At 54.4% G+C, this 25,013-nt stretch overlaps 1 protein-coding gene and 1 non-coding gene across 8 annotated transcripts in view; one reads left to right on the top strand and one right to left on the bottom strand.

The window, feature by feature from the left end:
• ARHGEF10L (Rho guanine nucleotide exchange factor 10 like) overlaps positions 1–25,013 on the bottom strand; it is a 145,051-nt gene that overhangs the window by 102,049 nt on the left and 17,989 nt on the right. For 6 of the 7 annotated variants that reach the window (XM_057549406.1, XM_057549427.1, XM_057549422.1 and 3 more), the window contains 3 exons: positions 7,548–7,621; positions 2,026–2,214; positions 1,223–1,256 (listed from right to left, as the gene is read on the bottom strand). In XM_057549406.1, coding sequence (XP_057405389.1) covers positions 1,223–1,256; positions 2,026–2,214; positions 7,548–7,581 — 257 coding nt within the window. In that variant the 5' untranslated portion in view covers positions 7,582–7,621. Of the gene's footprint in view, positions 1–1,222; positions 1,257–2,025; positions 2,215–7,547; positions 7,622–24,815; positions 24,885–25,013 lie in introns of those variants that run through there. The other variant, XM_057549424.1, reaches the window with a different exon arrangement.
• Positions 14,390–14,496, top strand: LOC114236840 (U6 spliceosomal RNA). The gene has a single exon (XR_003622697.2). It is a non-coding gene; the product is annotated as a U6 spliceosomal RNA (small nuclear RNA).

The raw sequence follows: 25,013 nt of genomic DNA, 5'->3' as shown, positions 1-25,013 counted from the left end.
GAAATCCTCCCAGGGTCCACCCACTCCAACAAGCAAATGAGCACACACAAGGACTCCTAGGCTTGAATTTGAATCCAGAACTGCCCTGGCTCCCGGACCCAGGGCTACAATCTGCATCTCTGAGACCTCCAGCTGGGTGACACCTACCTGAGAATTAGCTGCCCAGATTCAGCAGCTCCAGAAAAACAAAGGGACCTGCCTGAGAATTAACCCCCCCAGATTCAGCTCACTCTAGAAGAACAAAGGGAGGCTAAGACACCCCTCCCCAGACTAGGGCAACCAGGATTTAAACTCAGGGCCCCAGGGGCCCCAGCCATCAACCCCAGGGCCTAGATCCACCACTGAGGCTTCCCTTAGAAGAAGACTCTCTAAACACCCAGGTCCTGAAAGCCGAGCAGTGAGCAGCTGTGAGCAAAGCTCCAAGAGGCCTCAGCTTTCACAGCCCCCAACTCCCAAATGCGCGGTCCAACTTGCTGAAGACCACAGAGGGAGTGGTGGTAAAACTGCCTTGATTAGGTGCCTGCGGTGTCTCTAGGTGTCTTACCCAGCAGTTCTTCATTCTTCTATGGAGGAAGCAGTGGCCCATTTTACAGATGAGAAAACCAAGGCCTGGGGGACTGGGACTTACACAAGGACCCATGGCCAGTGCTAGGTCCAGAGTACGATGAAGGTGATCACCCCAACACCCAGGGGTGTTAGCCTTTAGGCTGCCCTGCCTCAGACAGGCTCCCAGGTGGAGAAAGGCAGAGTCCCCAGCAACAGTCACAGGAAAGGGAGCAGGAACGGTACCGGCAAAACAAATGGCGATGGCAAAGACAATTACAGAGGGTGGCACCATGTGGAACACCAGAGAGCTGTTTAATTCCCAGCCACAACCCAGTGGAGTGGGTAGGTACTTCATTGTTTTCATTTTGCATATGAACAGACTGACTTTGGAGAGTTTATGTGACTCCTTCCAGCCACACAGCTGGCAAGGGACAAAGCCAGGATGTGGAGCCAGGCCTGCTTTCTACTTCACAGGCTTGTGGGAAAAATAAAGGAAAAAGTAACACGTTTTAGGGACTGACGTCTTCCCTCCGGCCCAGGGATCCTGAAATGCGTTCCTCCTTAGCCAAAGACCTGCCCTGAGCCCTCACAGCCGCAGCTCCACCCCTTCCCACACCTCCTGCCCGGTCTCTCCTCATTTCCCAGCTGCCAGAGCAAAAGAACGAGGCTCACTTACTGTGTCTGGGGCGGTGAGGCCGCTGGGTCTGGGTCTGCGGGAGGAGAGCAGAGGCAGAGCCCGTCAGGCCAGCGGCTGGCCCAAGGGACTCAGCGCATCCCCGCCCCCTTTCCCAGCTTCCCCGGGGGCCCCAGAGACGGGCCCGCCAGCCCGGTGCCTGCTGCGTCCCTGCCCGCCTTCCCCCAGCCCCACACCATCATTAAGCTCCCCTACCAGTCCTACCTGCCTGTCCCCACCCCCAGCCCCATGGCCCACATCGCAGCTCCGACCAGAACCAGTCACGCTGCCTGCTCTGGGCCTGCCCTCACCCGCAGCCCCTCAAGGAGCCCCTTGTCCCCAAGCCTGCAGGAACTTCCTGCCGGTCCAGTCCCCAGTCCCTCCCGATGACAGAAGCTGCCATTTAACACCGGCCTTATCAGGGCCTTCCCGCCCCCAGGGCTCTGGGAGGCTGCGGCTCTGGCAGCTGTGATTCCCTGGGAGAAGCTGCGGGGAGAGGGGAGCTTCCGAGAGACAAGCTCTGGGCAGTAACTGTCGCTGAAGCACAACCGACGGCCAACCACTGCCATTTACGACGTGCCAAAGTGCACCAGATGCTGCAGGAATGCTAGGAATCTCCAGTTCCCAATGGGAGCGATGGAATGCAGCTTCTTCCCGGTGGTCTGTCTTCCCTTCCTGCTTTCTGGGGACAGTGGAGGAGTCACAAGGCATCACTGGGAGCCTGAAGCCTCCACGCAGCCCTGAGCTCCCTGTAGCCCCCCGGGGGCCTGGAAATGGGAAAACCCCGGGCTTCCAGAGCACCTTACCAGCGACGGGGGCGGAGTCCAAGTGGATCAGTGGGGCGTCTTCTGCCTCCTTCTCTGGAGCAGCGCCTGGGACGCCCAGGCCAGCACTGGTGTCGTCATCATCGTCACTGTCATCAAACTCAAAGGCCTCGCCAGGGTCGTCCTCTGCCTCGGGGGAGGGGACTGGGCCTCCAGGAAGCAGCCGATCTCCTGGAAGGGAGGAGGAGTTAGCCCGCTGTGGGGTCTCAGGGTTTGGTCCAGAGAGAGGGCTGGAAGTGGGGAGCAGCTGGGGGTCCGAGAGAGAGCACGCGGGCAGTTCCCAGAGACTAGATTAAACCCATGCCCAGGTCAGGTGGCCCTCCTGTGCCCCGAGGCTCCTGTGGTTGGCTTGGGGCTCTAAGCAGATGGGCAGTAGACGGAGGGCAGGGAGCAAGCTTCCAAGGCGAGCGTGTGTGCATCTGGACTTGAATGTAAGTCTCTGGTTTTCTTGTTTCCTACTTTCCTATTTTGTAAGCAAGGGGGTTTTATAAATGCATCTGCCCACGTGCGTCTGGGCACACACCTTCGTGTGTATTTCTATGTGTGATACGTCTTTGCATTTTGCGTATATGCGAATGAGCTCGGCACCCTGCGCTTTATTTGGTATGCACGGGGGAGGGGAGCCTGAAGGCAGCCAGCTTTCGGGTACCAGGGCACAGACTGGATGGGGCAGGGCTCGGGGCCTGGGCTCCCAGCATGAAGGTCGGCCCAGCCTTACTCCCTGCTTCTCTCCCCTGGGAGGACCCCTGCCCGCATCCCGTCTCTGTCTTAGCCTCTTGTTTTCTTCATCTGTTCCTGTAAAATGTGTAATGATTTATTTTGCCCCTTTAAGGGGGCAGGGCCTGGCCTGGGGTGTGTCGCCAGCCATATCAGTAAACAAAGTATGTTCTGGCCATCAAGGCATCAGCCACTGCAGCCACCCCAGCGGCGCACCCTGAGGGGATTCAGGACCGAAAGAACAGGATGCTGGCCCCAGATAGCTAAAGCGCATATCAAAGGAATGATTTCAAGGAGCCCAGCCTCTTGCACTTCCCTTATACTGAAGAGTGCTAAATTCATTAACTTGAGATGCCTGGTTTTCTTTAGTTAACAGTAATCTTTTGATGTTCTCACTACCCGATCTTTGTTGCAAAAACTCCTATATATCCTGGCTCCCCCCTCACCTCTTAGGAGCGGTCCCTCAGAGCTATCTGAGAGGCTGCCTCCCGGGCTTAAGTCCTCAGCAAGTCCATCAAGTAAAACATAATTCTCTACTTTGAGGTTGTGCATTTTTTCTCAGTCGACGGGCAGAACTCAGCAAACTTGAACAAGAACTTCACTTGTTTCATTAAACAAGTGAAGAAATGGATCCTCTATCCTAAAGAGCAAAACAAGCTGTCGCCTTCGGCCCATTTCAGCAAGCTGAGGTCCCCAGTCTTCTTCCTTAGAAGACTTCTTTCCTAGAATCTGAGCCTAAACAGAACCTCAAGCGTCCATTTAGCCCATCTCCCTACCTCGTGCGAACCCACTCCCAAACCAAGGGACAACGTGGGCTGGTTTTAAGCTGATCGCCCCTCCCTGGGCTGCCCGGAGCAGGCCTGTCACAGCTCATGTCACACATTTTAGAGCATGAGCTGGGGGCCCACCCAGTCTTGTCTGGGTCCCCTTCACCTCTCTGAACCTTGGTTTCTTCCCTGTAAATTGGAGAATGAAACAGCATCTACCTCATAAGGCTGATGTGAATGTGACGTGAGATGTAGGTCAGGGTTTCTCAGCCTCCTATCAGGGCGGCATGGTCTTTGCGCCGGGGGGCTCTACAGGATGTGTAGCAGCATTCCTGGCCTCTACCCTCCAGCTATGACAACCAAAAATGTCTGCAGACATTGCCAAATGTCCCCTGGGGGACGAAACTGCCCCTGGTGGAGAACTGCTCTGGTAGCTGTAGCTCTTGGCATAGTGCCTGGGATGCGAGTGTTACACAGTGACACCTGCTGTAATTTCTGTCCCCTCCCTGCCCGAGATCCTTGAGGACAGGACTGTCCACAGGTGGATCGATAAGTAAATGGGTGGGGAGGTGGATGGAGCAGGGAGACAGCTAGACGGGCCAGCAGATGGACAGATGGACAGATCTGATTCTAGTAGTCTCACTGACCAGAAAAATCCAACTCCCCCCCCCCCTGCCCACAGTGACCTGGGGTTTCCAGAGCAGAACATTTTAGGTGCAAGTGTATCAAATTCAAGAAGACCCTTCCTCAGCTGCTTGACTGCAGCAGAAACCCAGAGCTAACCGGCCCTCCCCGGTCACATTTGGTATTACTTTTGATATTGCTTTCAACACTTCCGTTTTGGATATGTATATGTACACACATATATAAAATGTGTGTGTATAGCATCTTCTACTGTTCTCCCCTTGCTCATTCCACTCCAGCCACACCGGTCTCCTTGCTGTACCGTGAAAGTGCCAGCTCTGCTCCTGCCTCAGGACCTTTGCACTTTCAGTCCTGGGGTCCAGAATGTTCTTTCCCCCAGGCGTCTTCTCCTGCTCTCACCTCCTTCAGGTCTTTACCATATGCCAGCTTCCAATGAGGCTGCCAGGACCAAAACTGCCCCCAGTGACACCCGGGGGCTCCCGATTTGCCTTGCCTGCTTTCTTTTTCTCTGTGGCCCTTATCAGCATGTGACACACAGTATGTTTTATTTATTTTACTGTCTGTCTCCTTTGCTAGAATGTAAGCTTCCTGAGGGCAGGTATTCTTGTCTGTTTCACTGTCATATTCCCAGCATCTGGTAATGTGCCCGACATATGGTAGGCACATAATAAGTATTTGCTGAATACACACACACACACACACACACACACACACACACACTCCTATTGTCAGGTCTATGGGTTGCAGTTTTAAAAGTTTAAAAAATACTGGAATAAATGACCACAAAGTCCCTGCCCACTATTTCTGGACCACCAGATTCAGACCTATCCTGACCAAAGGGGCTTCAGTGCCCATGGTCCTGCCCACTTGAATCTGCTGGGCAGACAGTTGGGGGAGGGTTCCCTTTGCACGTGGCCTGTATCATTATAGTCACTACGGTTTCACAGTCAGACCACCTGGGTTGAGACTCCAGCTCTCCCTTATACTGGCTGTATGAGTGTCAAGTTATTTCACCGCCCTTCCCCCTACTCCACCAAGCTGCAGTTTCCTGATCTGTCAAATGAGGACAGTAATAGTAAGTGCCTTACAGGGTTGTTGGGAGGATGGAATGAATTGACAAACATTAAAGCACCCAGTGCGAGGTATGGGCTCGCTAAATGTTAGCTGTTCTTACGATGACGATTTTACTTACCATCACTGTCATTGCACCATCATTATCATTATCGTTATTACTATTATTATTGCCTTGAGTCACAGCCCAGGCCCTGACCCTGGGTGAGATGGAGAGCCCCTCCCCACTCACAGGCCAGGCCCAGCCCCAGGTGACCCGGCCCCCAGGCTGTGTCCAGGGACTTAGGTTACTTCTGCACCTTCTCCCTTTAAGAGTACAAATAGCTTCAGTTAGCCCAGCAATCAACACAGTCATGCCCGCATCCAGTGAACTGTCCCTGAGAGCCCCTGGGCCGGGAGGTTCAAGCAGAAGACAGACATGGCCCCTCAATGTCAAGGAGCTCACTACAGGGTGAGGCAGGGAGATATGGCCAGAGAATAATGTAAAAGCCCAGAGACTGAGCTGGTGCTAAAGAGAGGAGGGGGCTTATGTGGGGCACGGCTTTGGCACAAGGCTGCCCCTGTGCAGAGCATTAAAGGGGGAGCAATGGTCTGACAGGCTCAGGTTACGGGTCAGGGGGTATTCCAGGCTGAGGCCAGAGCAGGAGCAGAGCACAACAGCAAGTGGCCCAGTGGAAGTGAAGACGTGAGCAAGGATGATGGGGGTGAGAACACGGCTGCGAGGTGCTGGGGGGATTTGAATTTATTCATGAAGACCATGGGAAGCTCTCAAAGAATCAGAAAGTGGCAAAGAGACTGGTTCAACCAGATGAAACCAGCCCGCAATGTCAGATACACCCAGAACAGTAAACTTTCATCAAATGTTTGCTGAACGGAACTGAACTGATTTCATCATAAGATACTTTCGCTCTCAGTTTGCATGTCTGGCCCCTTGGTGTGTAGGAGAAAGGGTTCAGGGTGCCTATGACAGTGGCGGGGGGTGCAGACATCCTGGGACCCAAAGCCACGGCCATGAATCAGGAAATGTCCTTGTCCCCAGGATTCTGTTCAGGATCCTGAGACCCAGGCAATTAGACACAGCTCCTTATCAGAAGGAAAAATCAGGAGGCCCATCCCTGGATAACTGAGAGCTGAACTGAGCCCTTCCCACCCATCCAGACAGGTGGCAGGGCTGGAGGTGACCACACACGCCTGTGACGTTCCTGGACATGCCCCGTCCTCGGGAGAGCCCACCCCAGCGAGTCCCCAGCGAATCCAGGAGGCCAGGACCCAGGAAGCCACCCCACGCTATGGAGAAGGTGTGTCCACCGTGCTGGTCCCCCACCCTTCAGAAAAGAACACGGAGGCTCAGGGGGGAAGAGAGTCCTCCCTGGGCTCTGGCCGGGGGCTCAGAGCAGAGCACAGGCGGCCCGTCCTGCCAACACCCCAGAGATAGCAGCTCCCATGCACTGAGCCATTGATTACCACATGCCAGGGTCCCACCTGTATTTAAACCTCGAAACATCACAGGAGCGGGTATCATTATTATCCCCATGTTTGTGGGTGGTGAAACGGAGCCAGAGAGACACCAAGTCACTCAGCTGAGCTCACAGTGGCAGTGGCAGGGTCGGACTGGAGAAAAAGCCCTGGCTTGTTACCATTCTGCTAACTGCCACCCCCCAAAAAGAACAAGAGGTCAGGAAGCTGGGCCCAATGGGAGAAATGGCCTTGCATCCAGCTCCTCCAGGATGGGGTCCGGATTCTACCAGCAGTGTCCAAGGCCCCACTGTTAGGGTTGCTGGATAAAAATACAGGACATCAGATTGAATTTCAGATAAAAAAACAATTTTTTTTAGTATAAGTATGTATTTTTCTGCTTTCTTTTTTTTTTTTTTTTCTTTTTTAACTCTAGCAGCCCCACCATTGCTAGATGACCCGGCCTCCTCAGTTCCTTAGCAGATGGAGATGGATGGCCCCGCCTGTCCCCTGAGCCCCAGTTCCCCACTCTCAATTCCTAAGCTTTACCCCCAAGCACACCTCAGTCCCTGGAGGGGCTCTGCTCGTCTCCCCAGGGGACCTTAGGGAGAAAGGTAAAGAGTCAACCCTTGCCTGAAGCCCGCTCTATGAGGAGGAAATCATTATTTCCACGTTGTAGACAAGGAACCTGAGGCAGAGGGGTGAGGCCACTTGCCCAAGGGCACACAGCTAACCACCAGCAGGGCCACATTCACACCCAAGGTCAGCCTGCTCCAAAGCTAGCGGCCCTGGGCCAGGCCCCACGGCCCCGTTCAGAGGTGGGAGGTGCAGGCACCCGGAGTACCATACCTATGGCAGCCTGTGGAGGATGGGAGGAAGCCATCAGACAGGGTGCAGCTCACCAGCACCGTCCCAGCGCTCGCCTGCAAAAAGAAGGCCAGAAATCTGATCAGAGAGCATTCAAGGCTGAAGTTCCAGCGACAGAGAGGGGTCACTGACTCGTGACCCGTGCACGCCAGCCTGCCAGCTCTCACCCTGTTCCCCAGCCGCTTCGGGAACACAGGACAGCGCCAGCAAGGGCCCAGCCCTCACCTTCATAAATCATTAACCCGCAGAAAAACCCGCAGCGGCAGAACCCTAAGCCATCTTCCCAGAAGGGCCCTGCCTCCACGGACCTTCCTCTGCCCAATACCAAGGAACCTCGGGAGCCTGCTGGGTCCAGCTAGGCTGACAGGTGGGTCCCCACTGGCTGACAGGTGAAACTCCAGCCTCAGAAGCCAGGATCACACTCAGCCCCCGTGTTGCAGAAGCTGGATCACACCTGAACTCTCATGGACGTGGCCAGACACTTCCTCCTCCACGGGCGCCCTTGGGTCCAGCCGCTCTCCCCAGCTCCCACCCCAGTGGTCCCACGGAAGGCCATTCACTCTCTCTCTGTCTCTCCCTGTGCTGCACCCATGAGGTTGGCCCCTTAGCACGTGGGTGTGAGGGAAATAAAGGGCTTCATGGAGATAGGTGGCTCGAGATCGGGGCGGAATCCCAAATGCTGGGAGCTGGGGGCAGTTTCTCCAGACCTCGCAGTGGAGGAACCCCGCAGCCAAGAAGCCAGTGCCTCCACCGGGCTTCCTGGGCCCTGGAGCCAAACTTGCCCGATGCCCCCTGCCGAGCAGTGACAGAAAGAGTTCTCCCCACTCCCGGTTCACACCCCCGATTCTGAGCTAGAGGCAGTCCTTCTAGACTTCCTGGGGAGGAGGGGATCGACCCTGGAGGGAAAGCCCCAAGCCCTCCTTTCTAATCAGCGCCTGACACAAACTGGCTGCGTGCCTATTTTCCTTTCCAATCCTTAAAGCCTCTATTTGTGTTAGCTGGTTTCCTAAATAAAAATAGAATGCATGTAAAGGGCAATTAATTAATAAGAGCAAACATCTATGCAGTGCCTACTATATCTCCGACATTATTCTGAGCACTTTACAAATATGAAAATCCAAATAATCCAAATTATGAGAAAATGGGGCCCAGAGTGGTTAAGTAAGTAGCCCAAGATCACACAGCTAGTAAGCAGCAGAGCCAGGGTGTGAACCCAGGCCATGGGCCCCAGTGTGTGCTCATTATGTAACCACCATGCTCTACTGTCTCTCAAAGTCCAAACAATACAAAAGATGTACAATGAAAAGTCAGTCTCTCAAATCCCCCAGGAGTGACCACTATTACTGGTTTCTTATGAATCCTTCCAGAACTATGCCATGTATGCACCAGCTTGTTTATCCGTATATATGCCTTGTTTTATACAGGAGGAAGCACATTGCACACCCTGTGGTGCAACCACTTTTTAAAAAAATTTTTTTAATTGAAGTATAGTTTATTTACAATGTTTCAGGTGTATAGCAAAGTGATTCAGTTATACATGGGCACACGCGTGCGCGTGTGTATACATATTCTTTTTCAGATTCTTTTCCATTATAGTTTATCACAAGATATTGACTACAGTTCTCTGTGCTATACAGTAGGTCCTTGTTTATCTATTTTATACATATTAGTGTGTTAATCCCAAATTCCTAATTTATCCCTCCACCCCCCCTTCCCCTTTGGTAATCATAAATTTGTTTTCTACGTCCGTGAGTCTATTTCTGTTTTGTAAGTAAGTTCATCTGTATCAGTCTTTTTAGATTCCACATATAAGTGATGTCACATATTTGTCTTTCTCTGTCTGACTTACTTCACTTAGCAACCACTTTTCTTGCTTAAGAATCTCCATGATCAGTTCAGAACAGTACACAGAAATCAGTCTCACTTTTTTTTTTTTTTTAAGGATTTTCTTTTTAATTAATTAATTAATTAATTTTTGTCTGTATTGGGTCTTCGGTTCGTGCGAGGGCTTTCTCCAGTTGCGGCAAGCGGGGGCCACTCTTCATCGCGGTGCGGGGACCGCTCTTCATCGCGGTGCGCGGGCCTTTCTCCATCGCGGCCCCTCCCGTTGCGGGGCACAGGCTCCAGACGCGCAGGCTCAGCAATTGTGGCTCACGGGCCCAGCTGCTCCGTGGCATGTGGGATCTTCCCAGACCAGGGCTCGAACCCGTGTCCCCTGCATTAGCAGGCAGATTCTCAACCACTGCGCCACCAGGGAAGCCCCAGTCTCACTTTTTTAATGGCTGCGTAGTATTTTGGGGCAGATGGGATATACCATAATTGACATAATTCCTATCAAGGGACACTGAGGTTGTTTCCAGGCTTTGGTGTTATAAAGCCTTCCTCCATACACTTGGCCTTGAGCGAATGGATGTATGAACCTGTCAGTCACACTCCTGGGCGGGATCTGCTGGGTCAGAGAATTGCACTTTTCATTCTGACTGAATGCAGATTGCTCTCCACTAAGTGTGTGACTGTGTCTTTTAGTCCCACACTGACAACTCTCAGCAAAGGGTTGGGGAAAGCAAACTAAAATGTCTGCAAATCCCTTTGCAAGTTGAAAAGTCAAACAACAGCTGCATAGCAGTCCCTCTGCAGGTCTGTCCTCCCTGTGGGCTCATTCAGAACCACTGAAGAAGGAGCAGGGAGACACACCCATTTTGCAGGAGGAAAAAGGAAGGCACCCAGCCCAGGTTCATGTGCAAACTGCTCCTTAAATATTTTCTTTAAGGTATGCACATTGTGTTTTTAGACATAATGCCATTGCACACTTAGTAGACTAAGGAATAGTGTAAGCATAACTTTTATATGCACTGGGAAAATAAAGCGTGACTCGCTTTATTGCAATATTCGCTTTATTGCAGTGGTCTGGAACCCAACTCAAAATATCTCCCAGGTACGCCTGTACTAGTCATGGTAACTTTGATCACTTAGTTAAAGTGATGTCTCCCTGAGGTTTCTCCACTGTAAAGTTACTATTTTCCTTTGTAATTAATAAACATCCTGTGGGGAGAAATATATATATATATTTTTTCTGATCATGCAGAAGCCCAGGATCCTTCCCTCTAGGCCAGAAAGTGCAATGTCCTCTCCTTTTTCCTCATTTTCAGGGATGATTCTTGCCCTCCCTCCAAGCCCAAGGCTTTCCCCAGAAAGGAACAGAGACATCAACATATAAGGAGCCCAGAGATTTATCTGCATTATTTCATTAACAGATGAGGAAACCAAGGCTCAGAGAGGTAAGGATTTGCCCAAGGTCACAGAGGCAAGTGAACAAAGTGACAACACTAGGATTCAATCCAGGGGTATTGACCCCAAACCCTAGTCTCAACCCCTTAATCACACGGCCTCCCTGGACTTCAGGGCTGGCATCTGGGAGGCGTTTGCTGCAGACTAATTGGGGGCAGTGAGGTCCCCGGGCAAGGGCCCAGGCCAGCAAGCCCCGTGCACACCCACAGGCCTGTGGTCACCATTTTGCACACACGTGCCCCAAGGCTCAGAAGGATGTGAATGAGGGAATAGTCATGGCTCAGAGCAGCGCAACGCCCTGCTAGAGACCCTCACGGCACAATAATTAGAAAAGAATTCAAGGCTACCTGATACCACCTGGGCCCACTACTCAGTAGCCATAATACCTTGGATGAGTTACTTAACCCCCGTCTCTGTGCCTCAGTTTATTCATCTGCAAAATGGGGATTAAAAAGTACCTACTGGGGCTTCCCTGGTGGCGCAGGGAAGAATCCGCCTGCCAATGCAGGGGACACGGGTTCGAGCCCCGGCCCGGGAAGATCACACATGCCACGGAGCAACTAAGCCCGTGCACCACAACTACTGAGCCTGCACTCTAGAGCCTGCGAGCCACAACTACTGAGCCCCCGTGTCACCACTGCTGAAGCCCGCACACCTAGAGCCCGTGATCCATAACAAAGAGAAACCATCTGCAATGAGAAGCCCGCGTACCGCAATGAAGAGTAGCCCCCGCTCGCCGCAACTAGAGAGAGCCTGCGCACAGCAACAAAGACCCAATGCAGCCAAAAATAAATAAATCAAAATAAATAATTTTTTAAAAAAATACGTCTAAGAAGTACCTATTTCATGGGGTTCTTAAGAAAATTAAAAGTAAATACATGCAACACTCTTGGAGGGGTCCCTGGGACACGGTAGTCTCTGGCTGTCATTAACACCCAGGGCACAGACCAAGTGTTATGACCAAGCTCTACCTTGGGAGTCGGGGATCCAGGCTGGAGTCTCATCTCCACTGGCAGCTGAGCTGAGCCTTGGTGTCCTCATCTCTAAAATGGGGTTCCTGCTACCTGGCCCATGGGACTCCCAGCAGCATCCCTGAGGTCAACCACAAAGCCCCAGCAGGCTCAGTCAGTGCCAAGATGCCCGTCTTTGACGTGTCACCACCAAAATGGGAAACAGCAAATGGGACCATGTGCCTGGATTCTGCATCCCAGGAGTGTGAGAGACCCTGGAGGAGGCTCAAAGGGGAACCCCAAGGCCTTCCAAGCCATGAGGGTCTGGGGGCAGCCAAATCCATCTGCAGGCTGGGCTCTGCCTCCTCCTCTCGGTGTGACCCCAGGCCCCCCCGTGGCCTCTCAGAGCTTCAGGCTACATCTCTGTAAAGTGGGCATGACAGCACCCGCCCGGAGGATGCCACAGGCTGCCACAGCCAGGAGCCGGGGCATAGGTGTGAACATGAGCAAACAGGTGGGGTTGCTCGGCTATTTCCTTTTTTAATTTTTTTTTAAGTCTTCCTTGAGCTATGCATGGTCTGGAAGCTTCAAGGTCGGAGGCTGAGCTGGAAGAAATGTGTTGTGATGCCCCTGAACTGAGCCTCGCTCTTAAAAGCGATCCAGAACCTTCCTGCCACAGCGGTCTCTGGCAAAAGAGGCAGTCTGGCTGGGGAAGGAGCATTGACTGAAAACCAAGAGTGGCCCAGCAGGATTATCTACAGAATTGTCTACACTCAGGGATTCCAACTGTTTCTAAAGTGCAGAGAGGAAAAGGACAGAAGGAAACTCACTAAGGTATATGAACAGTGTTTGCTTGGGTGGCAGGGCTCCAGAAGATTTTCTTTTGACCCTCTTTCCATTTTTCTGAATTTTCCAGATCTTCTACAGTGAGTATTATAAGGAGGGAAGATGAGAAGAAGCATTCTCATTTTTAAAAAGAGAACTAAGGCAAAGCATCACAGGTCGGACCAGACAGTAGCTACAAGATGGTGTTGAAAGGGTGGGATCTGTTGCTAGATCTGAGTTCGAATCCCAGCTCTGCCACTTCCAGCTGTTACAATTCACCCCCTTCTCCCCAGCGCCCGCCTCACAGAGGTCCTGTGCTCATGAAACGGGGACCGTGGTGTGTGGTGGTGTAGCTCTCAGCCTGCAGTGGCCACTGTTATCACGGTGATATTCACAGTGCTCCAAGTGGGTGGTAGGGTTATGGAGACTTTCTTCTTTGGGGGGGGTCATCTCTTTAAAAACGACTGCCAAGACTGGCTAGGGAGGCAGACCCCCTGAACGGTGCTCTTGCCCGTGACCCTACACAGAACGACCAGCAGCAGGCTGTCCTTCTCAAGCACATTCAGACAGAGTGAGAAGCAAAGGAGCAAGCCCAGCTCCGGGTGTGCCTCCCAAGCAGGTCAAGTTCAGTGACTGGGACCACCCAAGAGCAGCCAGATTAGCACTTCCCTCCACCCTGGACAGCCCTGCTCACCACAGCAGGTGTCTTCCAGGCTCTAATTTAATCAGACCCTTATCAGTTCCTCCTTCCTCTAGAGTTCAAGGTCCATCCAGCCCAGAGGCCGGGCAGGAAACCCTCCTCCAGCCTGCACGCACCCGCCCCTCCTCACTAGTCCCTGAGATTCACCCCATCCCGGACCATCTCCCACCTCCCACTCACGTGAATGGCCCCATCAGCTCCCCCTGAATGAGGCCTGGAGAAATACACCAGGAAGGCTCCTGAAAATCAGGGAGGCTGCACAAACCAGGCCAGGAGTTTGAGGACAGGGAAGGCAGGACTCGGAGGGGAGGGGAGGGGAGGGGAGGGGAGGGGAGGGGAGGGGAGGGGAGGGGAGGGTGGGCAGGGGCCCAGGCAGGCAGGCAGGCAGTCCCAGAGGGAGATGCTGGCATAACGGAGTCGGGCAGCCTTGCCAGAGGAAAGGTAGATGCCACCCTGTTCTGCACGGAGGGAAACAAGGACCAGGATCTGGCCCAGGCCCCCACCTCCAACTCTGGCCTCAGAGGCACCCTGTCTCCTAGAAGCCAGGAAAAAAGTGCGGGACGGGAGGTAAGACCAGGGGTGTGGACCAGAGCTCCTCCTGCAACCACAGACTCTGGGAGGCCTCTCCAGCTTTCGGCCCCTGTCAGGTGTGAGCTTGACCAACACACGCCCACCTCTGCTGCCACAGCAAGGGTTCCAAAACACACAGCCTCAGACTCTTCCTCGTCGCCTTCGCCTTCGGAATGCAGGTCCTCAGCAAGGCCCTCCCTGACCTGCCGCACCACCCTCCCCACCGACCTCTCTGGTGTGGGCGGTTCCCACGCCCAGCCTGACTGTTCCAGCCCTCATGAAGGGCTTCAGGCCCATCGCTTTGCCGACCTGTTCTATATCTCTGGGTCTTTGCTCAGGTTGTTTGTTCCCTCCAGGGAGAATTCTCTCTCAGAACCAAAAAGCAAACTCCTACTCAACCTTCAAAACCCAGACCCTTCTCCTCTGTGAGGCCTCCCCAGACCCATCTCATGCAGTGGTTCCCAAGCCTAGTTTAAAAAATACCTGAGTCTGTGCTCACTTCGGCAGCACGTATACTAAAATTGGAACGATACAGAGAAGATTAGCATGGCCCCTGCACAAGGATGACATGCAAATTCGTGAAGCGGTCCATCTTCTTTTGTTATACAGCAGCAACTAACACAACAATGAAAAGCAATTATACTCCAATAAAGATGTTAAAAAAAAAAAAGAAACCTGTGTCCTAGGCCCACAATTCTGAATTGGTAGCTTGTGGGTGTAGCCTGAGAAAGTCTATTTTCAAAGAGCACAGGTGATTCTGGGATACCTACAGCCCCCCTTAGAACGGTCTCCCTCCCTAAAATGACCTCTTCTTTTCGTCTCAGTGCCCAGAGCACCGACCCACACGCTAGACAACAGCTGAGATGCACTGAACTAAGCCCAGAGCCTGAGAACGTTCACCTGCTTAGGATCCACTCACCGGGGAGCCCATGAGGCTGGCGTATCCCTGAACCTGGGGTGGCTGCAGGTGTGGGGCTTCCTGACCAGTGGAGGAGGGGCACAGGCCCAGATGGATGGGAACCTCAGCGCAGGTGTCCTCTGCCCTGCCCAGAAAGCCCGGGGCAGGATGAAGAGCAGGGTCTGCAAGCTGTATGGGGGGGGCACCTCTGCCCTGGGAGTCCCTCATCGCAAACAGCCCCCCTGCTGCAGACTGTGGAGGGGGCTCGCTCGCAGGGGCTCTGGAGAGACAAGGTGCCTTAGCCAAGCGAACACAGGTGGAGGTACAGCAAGAAGGACACGTGTCCAGGACTCAGAGCCCTGGAAAGCACTCAGCCTGAGGTCAGAGAGACCAGCTTCAGACGCTGAATCTGCGCTTGCCCTCCAGCGGCCAGACCTCAGGAAGTTACTCACCCTCTCTGTGCTTCCTCTCCTCATCTGTCAGATGCAGATGTAAGTGGAGTGACATCTGAAAATGCCGGTAGGCCCTTAATCAATGTTAGTTCCCTTCCTGGAGTTCCTGCCGCTCCTGGAGGACAGCGTTGCCCCATTCTGCAGATTGCTCAACTGAGTCCAGGCCGACGGTCCACCAGAATACCAGCCCTGACCTTTGTGACCCTCGTCACCCTTGAGATCACAAAATGATCATCTTAGAAACATAAGAGCTGCCGTCTCCCAGCACTGCCATGCACCAGAACCCCTGCTGAACATTTTACAGTGTCTGTCTAATTTAATTCCCACAACAGATGAGGAAAAGGAGGCTGAGAGACTGAGGATGTTCCCAAGGCCACGCAGTGGCTGAGCAGGGTCCCTGGGTTGTGAGCTGGGAGAGCCGGGGCGGGACCTTCGGGCTGGTTCTCCCGGGATCCCAGCACGGACCAGGTGCCAGGTGGCTGAGGGCGCGGGTAAGTGGGGGGAGCATCCTCCCAGACCCTCCACAGCCCGTGGCGGGAGCCTCCAAATGCCAGAGGGACACAGGGCCAGCTCCTCTCCCTGCCCACTAGGCGCCAAGCCACTCAATGGGCTTCCTGCCATGGGCAGGGGTGAGGCTGGCCAGTGGCTGAAGCCTCAGACAATGGAGGCTCTGTAACTGCCTGGGCTAAGTGTCCCCCTCTCCCTAGGCGTGCCCCCGGTCAGTGATCCCCAGGCAGGACAGGTTGGGGGCAGGCCCCTCCCACACCAACAACGGAGGAGGCCTCTGGGCAGAAGGGACCCCTGGGGGCTGTTGCTAGGAAACCAGAGCCAGCCTGGAGAAGCTGCTGCCACCAGAACAGCCCCCAGACCCTCCCCATCCTCCTCCCCCTCCCCCTCCTCCTCCCCCTCCTCCTTCCCGCCCCCAGGCACATTAACCCCTTCGTCCCCAGAGGTCCAGTCCAGGCGGAAGGCCCCAGGCTGAAGGGCCAGGTGAAAAATTGCCAATCCGAGGGTCCCATATTCTTGGCCACATCCTGGGTGGCCCATTCGATGGGGCTCCACAGCGCACACACCTGGAAGCTGGAAGAGGACAGCATGGAATGTGCACCACCCCTTCACCATTCTGCGCCCCAGTTTCCCCATCCAAAGCCCGGGCCATTTAGTGCCAGGGCGGCTCTAGAACACTCATACCAGCAGTAGAGCATTTTCATGCCAGAACCAAACCCAAGAGGTGGCTTTGTTCCCTCCTTTTTATGGACAGGGAAGCTGGGGTTCAGACCGGGGAAGCAACCTGCCCAAAGCCACCCAGGAAGCATGAAGTGGGACCAGGAAATGGAGGGGTCTGACTCCAGGCAATTTCACGGAGCTGGATGTGGGGGAAGGATGGACGGCCCAGGCTGCAGAAATGGCCCAGGCAAAGGACCTCCGAATGCTGGGCCGCTCCCAGGCTCAGGACTCCAACCTCATCTTGATCTGCGCCTCCCCAGGCAACCTCACCCGTTTCGTGGTTTTTAAGACCATCTCTACGGTGACACCACCAGCCTGACCTTCCCTGGAGGAACTCCAGACCTCTGCCCAGAAGTATGCCTGCTCGGCACGTCCGCTCACTGGTCTACGGGGCATATTGAACTTAACATCCTGATGGCCACCCTCACTCCTCCCAGGAGTCCCATCTCACCTGACAGCAGCTCCAGCCTGCCAGGCGCTCAGGCTAAACACCTCAGGCTCATTCCTGGCTCCCCGCTCTCTCTCACACCTACATGCCACCCGTCAGCAAACCTCGTTGGCTCTACCCTCCAAACATGTCTAGAATCTGACCACTTCACACCACCTCCCCTGCTACCACCCTGATCCACACCACCATCATCTCTTCCCTGGACCATTAAAATAGCCCCTTGACTGGTCTCCTGCTTCCCGCTTTCACCCCCCTACCCCCCACCCCACACACTTTGTTCTCAACACAGCAGCCAAGTTACTCTTCTCCTCAAAGCCTCAAATGCCTTCCTACCTCATTCAGAGTGGAAACCAGAGTCCTCACCTTGGCCAACAAGGCCCTACATGACGTGGTCCCTCCACCAACTCCCTGACTTCAGAGCCTACCTCTCTCCCCATAGCTTTTCTACCCTAGTCACAATGACCACGGTGCAGCCCCTCAAACACCCTACCACAGGGCCTTTGCACTTGCTGTTTCCTCTGCCTGGAACACGCTTCCCCCAGATATACACATGGATGACTCCCTCACCTCCTTCAGGGCTCTGCTCAAAGGTCACTGTGTCAGAGAGGCCCCCTCCAACCACCTGCTTTAAAATCGCACATACATATCCCCATCACACTCTTTCCTCTGACTCTGCTCTCCCCGCCTTCATAGTATTTAACACCTCCGGGAATCCATACATTTTAGTTGTTTACATCAGTTTCCTCCTACCAGAATGTGGACATTATCGTTTATGTTCATCGCTCCATCCACAGCCCTGGAATGGTGCCTGGCACACAGCAGACCTCAACACACACTTGCTGCATGAAGGAAGGGATGCTGGTCCACACCGGCCGCGCCACCACCATCAGAGGAGGGGAGAAGGCGGCCGAGGCCTGTGGGGCACCCGCTCTTGGGGCCGTGCCTCCTCCTGCCCGAAATCAGCCTCCGCCAGGACAGCTCCTACCAGGAGAGCTGCACAAACAGAGTCAGTGCCAAGCTGTGCAAGAGGCGCTTCCCCCAAAACCAGTCTGGGAAGAGGCCTGGGGCCCATGCCAGGGTGTGATCAGAAGAGGGGTGGGGTGGGTACGAGGAAGGACTTGGACTATTTTTACAAACTCGCTCCCAAAAAGACCGCATTCTTGCTCTCATGAGTCAGAAGCACGTGGCCGGGAGAGCAGACAGGACGCCGAAGCCCCGGGGGCTGCCGTCCTCGGCCGCTCTGGCAGGCAGGTGAGGGACCCTGGCATACATCCGGCTTCCCCGGGAAGGATCACAGGAGCCCCCGGCTGGCAGGCCACCGAGAGCAGAGGAAGCCTCCCTGTCAAAGCCCACGAGGGTCCAGTCTGGCTCCAGTCTCTTCTTCCGGCCCAAGCTCTGCCTCCCTCTGAGAGGGGGCTGTCCACTTTGTCCCACAGAGAGCTCCGGGCAGGAAGAAATAACTTTTGCAAAACTCGGAGCTAAAAATAGCTCAGCCCATCCAAGCACGGCAGGGCAAGCTGGCTGGACAGCACCTGAGGTCTCCTGAAACACAAGCCCCGCAAGGAGCCCCAGGGAACCCAGAGGCCTCAGCCCCAAAGGCCAGCACTTAAGATTCAAGCCACCCCCTTAACAATGTGCGGCCCTCCCCCTAACAATGTGCGGCCCTCCCCCTAACAATGTGCGGCCCTCCCCCCAGGGAAGATGTGTCATTCCAGCAGCTCCCTGTCCTCCGCACCTGCCAGAGAGAGACGGAAATGCCTGTCCTCCCACCTGCCCCCAAAGGGGCGGAGCACCCACGAGTGGATGGGATCAGCCCCATTTTATAGACGAGGAAACTGAGGCTCAGAGAGATAGAGAGGTCTGTCCATGTTCAAGAAGCTCATCAGAGGCAGACCCATGATTAAGCTTCAGGTGGAGAGGTCTGGCCACGTCTCTTCGCTGTATCAGGGTGCCTCTCCCTCAACAGACCCATGGATCCATCCCACTCCCTTGCGATGGATACCACACCTCTGACAAGGTGCTGCCTGGGGCTCTGGGAAGGGGGCAGAGGAGACTGGGCTGGAGGTGTTGGGGGGAGGCGGGGTTTCAACCATGAAATAAATTTGCCCTGAATCCTGCTGTCCTGGGATGGAGTCAAATCCTGGACTATGTCCCCCACGGGGAACCGGTCCCAAACACCGGTCCTATTTCAGTACCAGCTTTGGCGAAAGCTTAACTGGTGCTCTCAACACCAGCCCTGTAATTGGACTCTTGAGGGACTGGCACCCACAGCCTGGTCCTACAGAGAATTCCTACCCTCCCTGCTCGCCGTCCTTCTGCCCTTCTCACAGAAACCGCACTGGGGGCCATGGGCTGTGAGCCTGCCTCTGTCTGCATCCTGCTGCCCGGCGGAAAGTGGGGGACCTGTTGCACTCAGGGTGCCCCCATCCTGAGGCAGTCTCTGGTCCTGCAGGGTATCCCTTGGGTGCCCCTTTCTGCCACCATCATGCCCCAGGTATGATTTTTAGGAGAGTGGGTCTGCAATCAAACCTGGTTGGGTTCTGGCTCTCCATTTCCTCACCGTGACACAAAGACATTATTTCACCGTTCTGATCCCTGGTTCCCTCTTCTGTAGGAAAACTCTAAAAATCCCCACTGCAAAGAGTTGTTAGAAGGACTAAATGAGAATAATTCACATAAAATACCTCGCTGAGAGCCTGGAACACAGGAGGTGCTCAATAAATGTTTACTGAATGAATGAATGACCACCTCCTTCTAACTGGACAGCAGCCCTGGCCTGCAAGAAGGGGTGGTGTCCCAGGTAGAGCTGAGCAGTCCCAGGGCCCCCCCCCATCACTGTCCTCCAGAGTCTTTCTGGGTCAGTGAAAGCCCTCATGCAGCTTCTGACCATGCAGTGCCCCCCACTGAGGGCCAGGGGTGCCCACTGATGTGCTCTGGGACAGCCACCAGCTTGGCCTGGCCCTGAAGCTAACACTCAGCTCCCCAAAGCCTCCACCCACCTCCTGCCCCTTTTAAAGTCAAGATTCCGGGGAAGAAGGTCACAGCAGGAAAGGAGAGGACCCCAGAAACGACAGTGAGGCTGAGTTCCCTTAGTTGGTGTGAAACACGGTGATGACCAAAGCTCAGCGCGTGGTGCCAGGGAGACATTCCAGTTGCCTGAATTCACGTGGTCAAGGGGGGGCGGGGCCTCACAGCTGGCTGCAGATGTACCCCTTATGTAAAGCACCCTGGCTGGAGAATCAGCCCTGGGGAGAGTTGCAAATATCAGGATGCTTCAATTTCCTTGCTTGAACTCAAATGTATTCTGCTAAAGTCAGGGACAGCAACCCCGCCTCCAGGCAGCAAACTTACAGTGACCACCGCCCCCCACCCCGACCCCGCCTGCCCGCGGCTGTCACTTGACACTGCATCAGGAGCATCCTCAAGTGACCTGAGGAAAGAGACAGGCCTGGGAAGGCAGGATCTGGTGCTCTCTTCCCTGCTTGCAGCCAACAGGTGCTCCAAAATGCTAGATGGCGGCAGGGGGATACACGCGCGGACACCTGTGCATTTCCTGCCAAGGCTGAGCCTTTGCCAGGTTCATCCGAGGTCTGTGCTGTGGCCAGGGTCTTGGTCAGAGGAGGGAGACACCATCTCCTTTCCCATTAGGATGCAAACCAGGAAGTGAGCGAGGAAGGTCACGTCTTCCACATATGTGCCCTGTATGTTAGAACTGAGGTCTCCAGGTCCCACTCCCTCCTTCTGGGAACGTAACAGCATTCAAGGGGAGGGCAGGAGAGCCAGTCTTTATCTCTCTGGATCCACCCAACAATATTTCTTAATCATTCCGCAAAAATTGATTGAGCACTACTGGATGCCAGGCACCATGCAAGGTTCTGGGGGTTTGGATGCTGCCCCCTTGAAATCCACAACCCCACAGGGATGCAGATGCTAAACAATTAAACAAGTCCATACATCTATACAAACCAGGATAGGCACTATGGGGTGGGGGGAACACCAGGGCTTAATTGAGATTGAGGCAGCCAGTCGAACATTCCGACTCAACTCCCCCAGAACTGATGATGGTCGTATGTACTCCCTAGGGTCGTTTGATGACCTGCCCTACATTGTAACCACACAGAGCAAGGGGACACAAGGCCTGGCGATGGCCCTGTTCTTTTGCCAGAGGCTCTGCCTCCGGTTGGCCTGGGCCAAGGCACACAACTGCTCAGGCCTCCAAGGGCTCTCCCACCTCCCAACGGATGTTTGCATTTTATGCCAAACCCAAGGAATACAGGATGTTGTGGGCGCTTTTTTCCTCTTTTGTTTTTTTTGGAGGGTGGCAGTACTGGATTTCAAATTTTCCATTCCATCTTGATTTATGCAATTACAGTTTCACTGATCCATCTAAGGCAGTGGTTCTCAACGGGAGCGACTTTGCCACCCAGGGACATTTGGCAATGTCTGGAGACATTTGGGTTGTCACAACGGGGAGGGAGGGGGAGGCTAGTGGCATGTATGGGGTAGAGGCCAGGGATGCTCTGCATGTCCTACAGTGCAGAGCCCAGCCTCCACAGCAGAGAACTATCCAGCTCAAGTGTCGACAGCGCTGAGGTAGAAAACTCCTGGTCTCGGGGCATCTGGTCAAGTCCTCTGAGGATCTAGAGCAGACACTGGCCTGTTAATGCAGGGTAGTGTTACTGTTATTAGTCACAGGGACACAGAGACCAAAGTCATTGCCTCTGGTTTCCATGGCAGATAATACCAGGTTCCAAGTCTCTAAAGAAACTGCATTATGCTCTGGTTACTTGTTTTTGTGGATCTCGGGGCAGAGACTGGGGGCAGAGGCCACGACCTACTTTTCTGTGTGCCTCCACCACCTGGCGCGGCATCTGGAATACAGGAAGTGGGGAGGGAGGGCAGGAGGGAGGGAGCGAGGGCAGGCTGCAGCCTCGTCAAAGCAAGGACCACGCCTTACGCCTCTCCCTCCTCAGCACCCAGCACCGTTCCTGGCACCCAGCCACCATCTCTGAGTTCACAAATAAACAACCAGACCTCGAGCTCTTCTGGGCCAGGGCCGTGCCCCACTCCCCTCTGACCACCCCCCCCCCCCCCCCCGCGCCCTGAGCCTAGCCTAGCACATGGCTCAGCCCTGGACACTTATTCATCAAGCATCTCCAGTGTGCTGAGTGCCAGGCGAGGCCCCACTGGGCTGGTGTAGTGGTGAGCAAGACGGACACGGCCCCTGGCCCCCGGAGCCCACAGTCCAGCAGGGGAAGGTGAACTGAATGGGCTCCAACAGTCAAGAGCCGGCAGTGCTTCTGCAGGGGAGACCTGGAGGCCTAGGGGAACTTCCGGGAGTGGCCCTGAACCTGGGGTGGGGTGATGTCAGTTAATGCTCCTTGAAACAGTAAACAAAAGCATGAATAGTTCATCTCTGCAAGCCTGGGACATGGGAGCAGGAGAGAGGGAGGGAGGACGGTAGAAAGGGGGCTTCCAGTGGGAGTCAGGGGCCCCTGCGCTGCCCTGGCTCGTCTCTCCCCAGCAACCTGGCCCAGGTACTCATCCACAAAAGCGGCACTGAGTGGGTGGAATCCAGGGCCCGGACAATGGGCACAGAAAAAAGGCAAACGCTCGCTCGCTCCTCGAGTGGCCACCAAGGAGTGAGTGCCAAAATCAGCATCACAACACCTCACATGTATTAATTGCTAACTAAGGGCCCGGAGCAATTCCAAGTCCTTTAGTCCTATAATTACTTTAATCTTTACAACAACCTTTTGAGAGAGGAACTATTATCACCCTCATTTTACAGATTAGGAAACAGAGGCACAGAGAGGGTAAGAAAATTGCTCAAGGTCACACGGTCAATACAAGGGGGAACTGGGATTGGATCCCAGGCCATCTGGCTGCAGGGCTGTGCCTTGAACCCCTACGGTATTCACACCTTCGCACCTCAGCCACTAGCCGGCCACCAGTCCGCTGGGCTGCTCTGCTGCCTGGGAAATGCTCAGGTGAGCAGACGGGGCCATGGGGACCCCACTCATGGGCAGCTGGTGGGACAGGGGCCCTGAGCAGCAGCACATCAGGAGAACGTGGGGGACCAGCAGACAAAGTGCTCCGGCCCGGTGGCCCTGGGCAGGGGTTCCAGCTACGCTGTCCCCGGCAGAGCCTCAATAAGCGGCCCCCTCCCGGAGCAGCTGAATGCAAACATGTCAAGCCTCGCTGGGCATCCTTGTCCAGAACCACCTGGGGGCTGAGGGTAGGCACAGGTTCCCGTGAACACCAGGGATTCACCCTCACCAATCCAGCCACTCCCCTGGAGCAGGCACCTGGGCAGGGTCGGCCTGAGATTCAGGTCCCACTGTGCCGGCTGTGTGCTAGGCCCCATCTGAGCCAGCGCCCTCCCCTCTGCTGTGGCTGAGGATGACCACGACATCAGGCCAAGCCTGGCAGGACCCCCTTTGGGCGGGCAGCATCGATCCCCTCCTAACCCCTCTCTTTGAAAGGGTGCCTGTTGATCAGAGCAGGCTGGGTGATCCACTGTGATTCGCAGCATTGGCCCTGCCATTAGTTCTGAGTCAAGCATGTTGTATTTTCCCACAATTAGTCACTCTCCGAAGAGAGGGATCTCTGAGAGGCTGAAATCCATCCAACCTGTCCGCCAGGGCAAGAATTCCTTCTTGAGGATCCCAACAGATGGGTGGGTCAGAGCACAAGCTTTGCAATCAGGCAGCCCTGACTCCAAATCCTGACCCCACAACCCAGCAAACATGTGACTTGACCTCCATAAGCCTCAGTTTACTCATCTGCACACTGGGTGTAATAACACCCCTGAGACCCAATTAAGTAATATACTCATTCATGCATTCAGTCAATCAATTCACGTTTATTAAGCACCCCTGTGAGCCAAGTACTGTTCTAGGTGCCTGGGATACATCAGTGAACAAAAAAAGAAAAAGCCTCCCTGCCCTGACGGAGCTTACTGAGCCCAGCCCTATGCCAGCCACAGAGTGGCTATTCCATAAATGTCTCACCTCTACCCAAGCCTGAGTCACACAGTCCCACATCATATTCTCATGTTTGAATTCTTCCTTTGGCAGAAGACTCATTGTCCCACATTAGAAAAGTCTAATAAACCTGCCCTCATTTCATCCTGTGAAGTTTCTCAGGACAAGCCTCCTCCCTCCTGCACGGGACACCCATAAGCTGTCCCTCCTTCCCCGAGTCAATCACACCCTCGCTAGGATGTGTTCCAGGCTGCCACTGTCCCTCTCATTGGTTCAACAAACACTTCCTGAGTACCCACTACATGCCAGGAGGTGGACTACCCTGGAACATTATCTGGGTTGCATTTCCTCCTTGCCAAGGTTGGGGCACACGTGGGAACACGGCAGCCTCAGCTCACCACCAGGGACACCAACTCACATCACCAACGTGCATGGAAAATCAAGGCCGTCCCTCCAGAAGTAGGTCCTGCGCTTTCCTGCTAACAAGTGTGAAATCCAAGTGACAATAATTGACATGAAATCCCAACTACTGCTCTCACTAGCTGGGAATCAAACTAAGGCTCACTATGATCTCTGAGTTTCTAGTAAAACCAGGAGCCGGGTGTGGGGTTTCACATGTGCTTCGGGGTGGAAAGCCCGGCCCCCACGTGACTCCCCACTCAGTCTCGAGGCTCCCAGAGGACAGCGGCTGAGTCTGCTTGCTGCTCTACCGGAACTGCCTAGCGCCATACCTGGCAGCTAACAGGGGTTCAAAAAATGTGGGTTGGATTGAACAGAGTCCAAAAACTGAGGCTCAGAAAGGCAAAGGGACTTGTCCGAGGTCACACAGCTAGAGAGCGGGCGGCGAGCTCCGGACCCAGGTCTGCGCGGCTCCAATGCCTCTGCCCGGCCTCCCTTTAAACTTACCCAGGTCTGAGTACGTGCAGCCCAGCAGCCTAACGGGAGCCCTCCCAGGACAGGCTTCCTGGGGCAAAAGTCACCACTCCTCCAGGCCCAAAGAAAGGAGAGGTGAAAGCCAGCCACATGAGACCTTATTAGGGAAAAGTAAAGAAAGGAAAACCCAAAGCACCCTAGTGGAGGAAGGGCCAGCCTGTGAGTCATGTA

Source organism: Balaenoptera acutorostrata, chromosome 1, assembly GCF_949987535.1.
Source record: "Balaenoptera acutorostrata chromosome 1, mBalAcu1.1, whole genome shotgun sequence".
Lineage (NCBI taxonomy): Eukaryota > Metazoa > Chordata > Mammalia > Artiodactyla > Balaenopteridae > Balaenoptera > Balaenoptera acutorostrata.
This window is presented reverse-complemented; position numbering and strand designations above follow the sequence as displayed.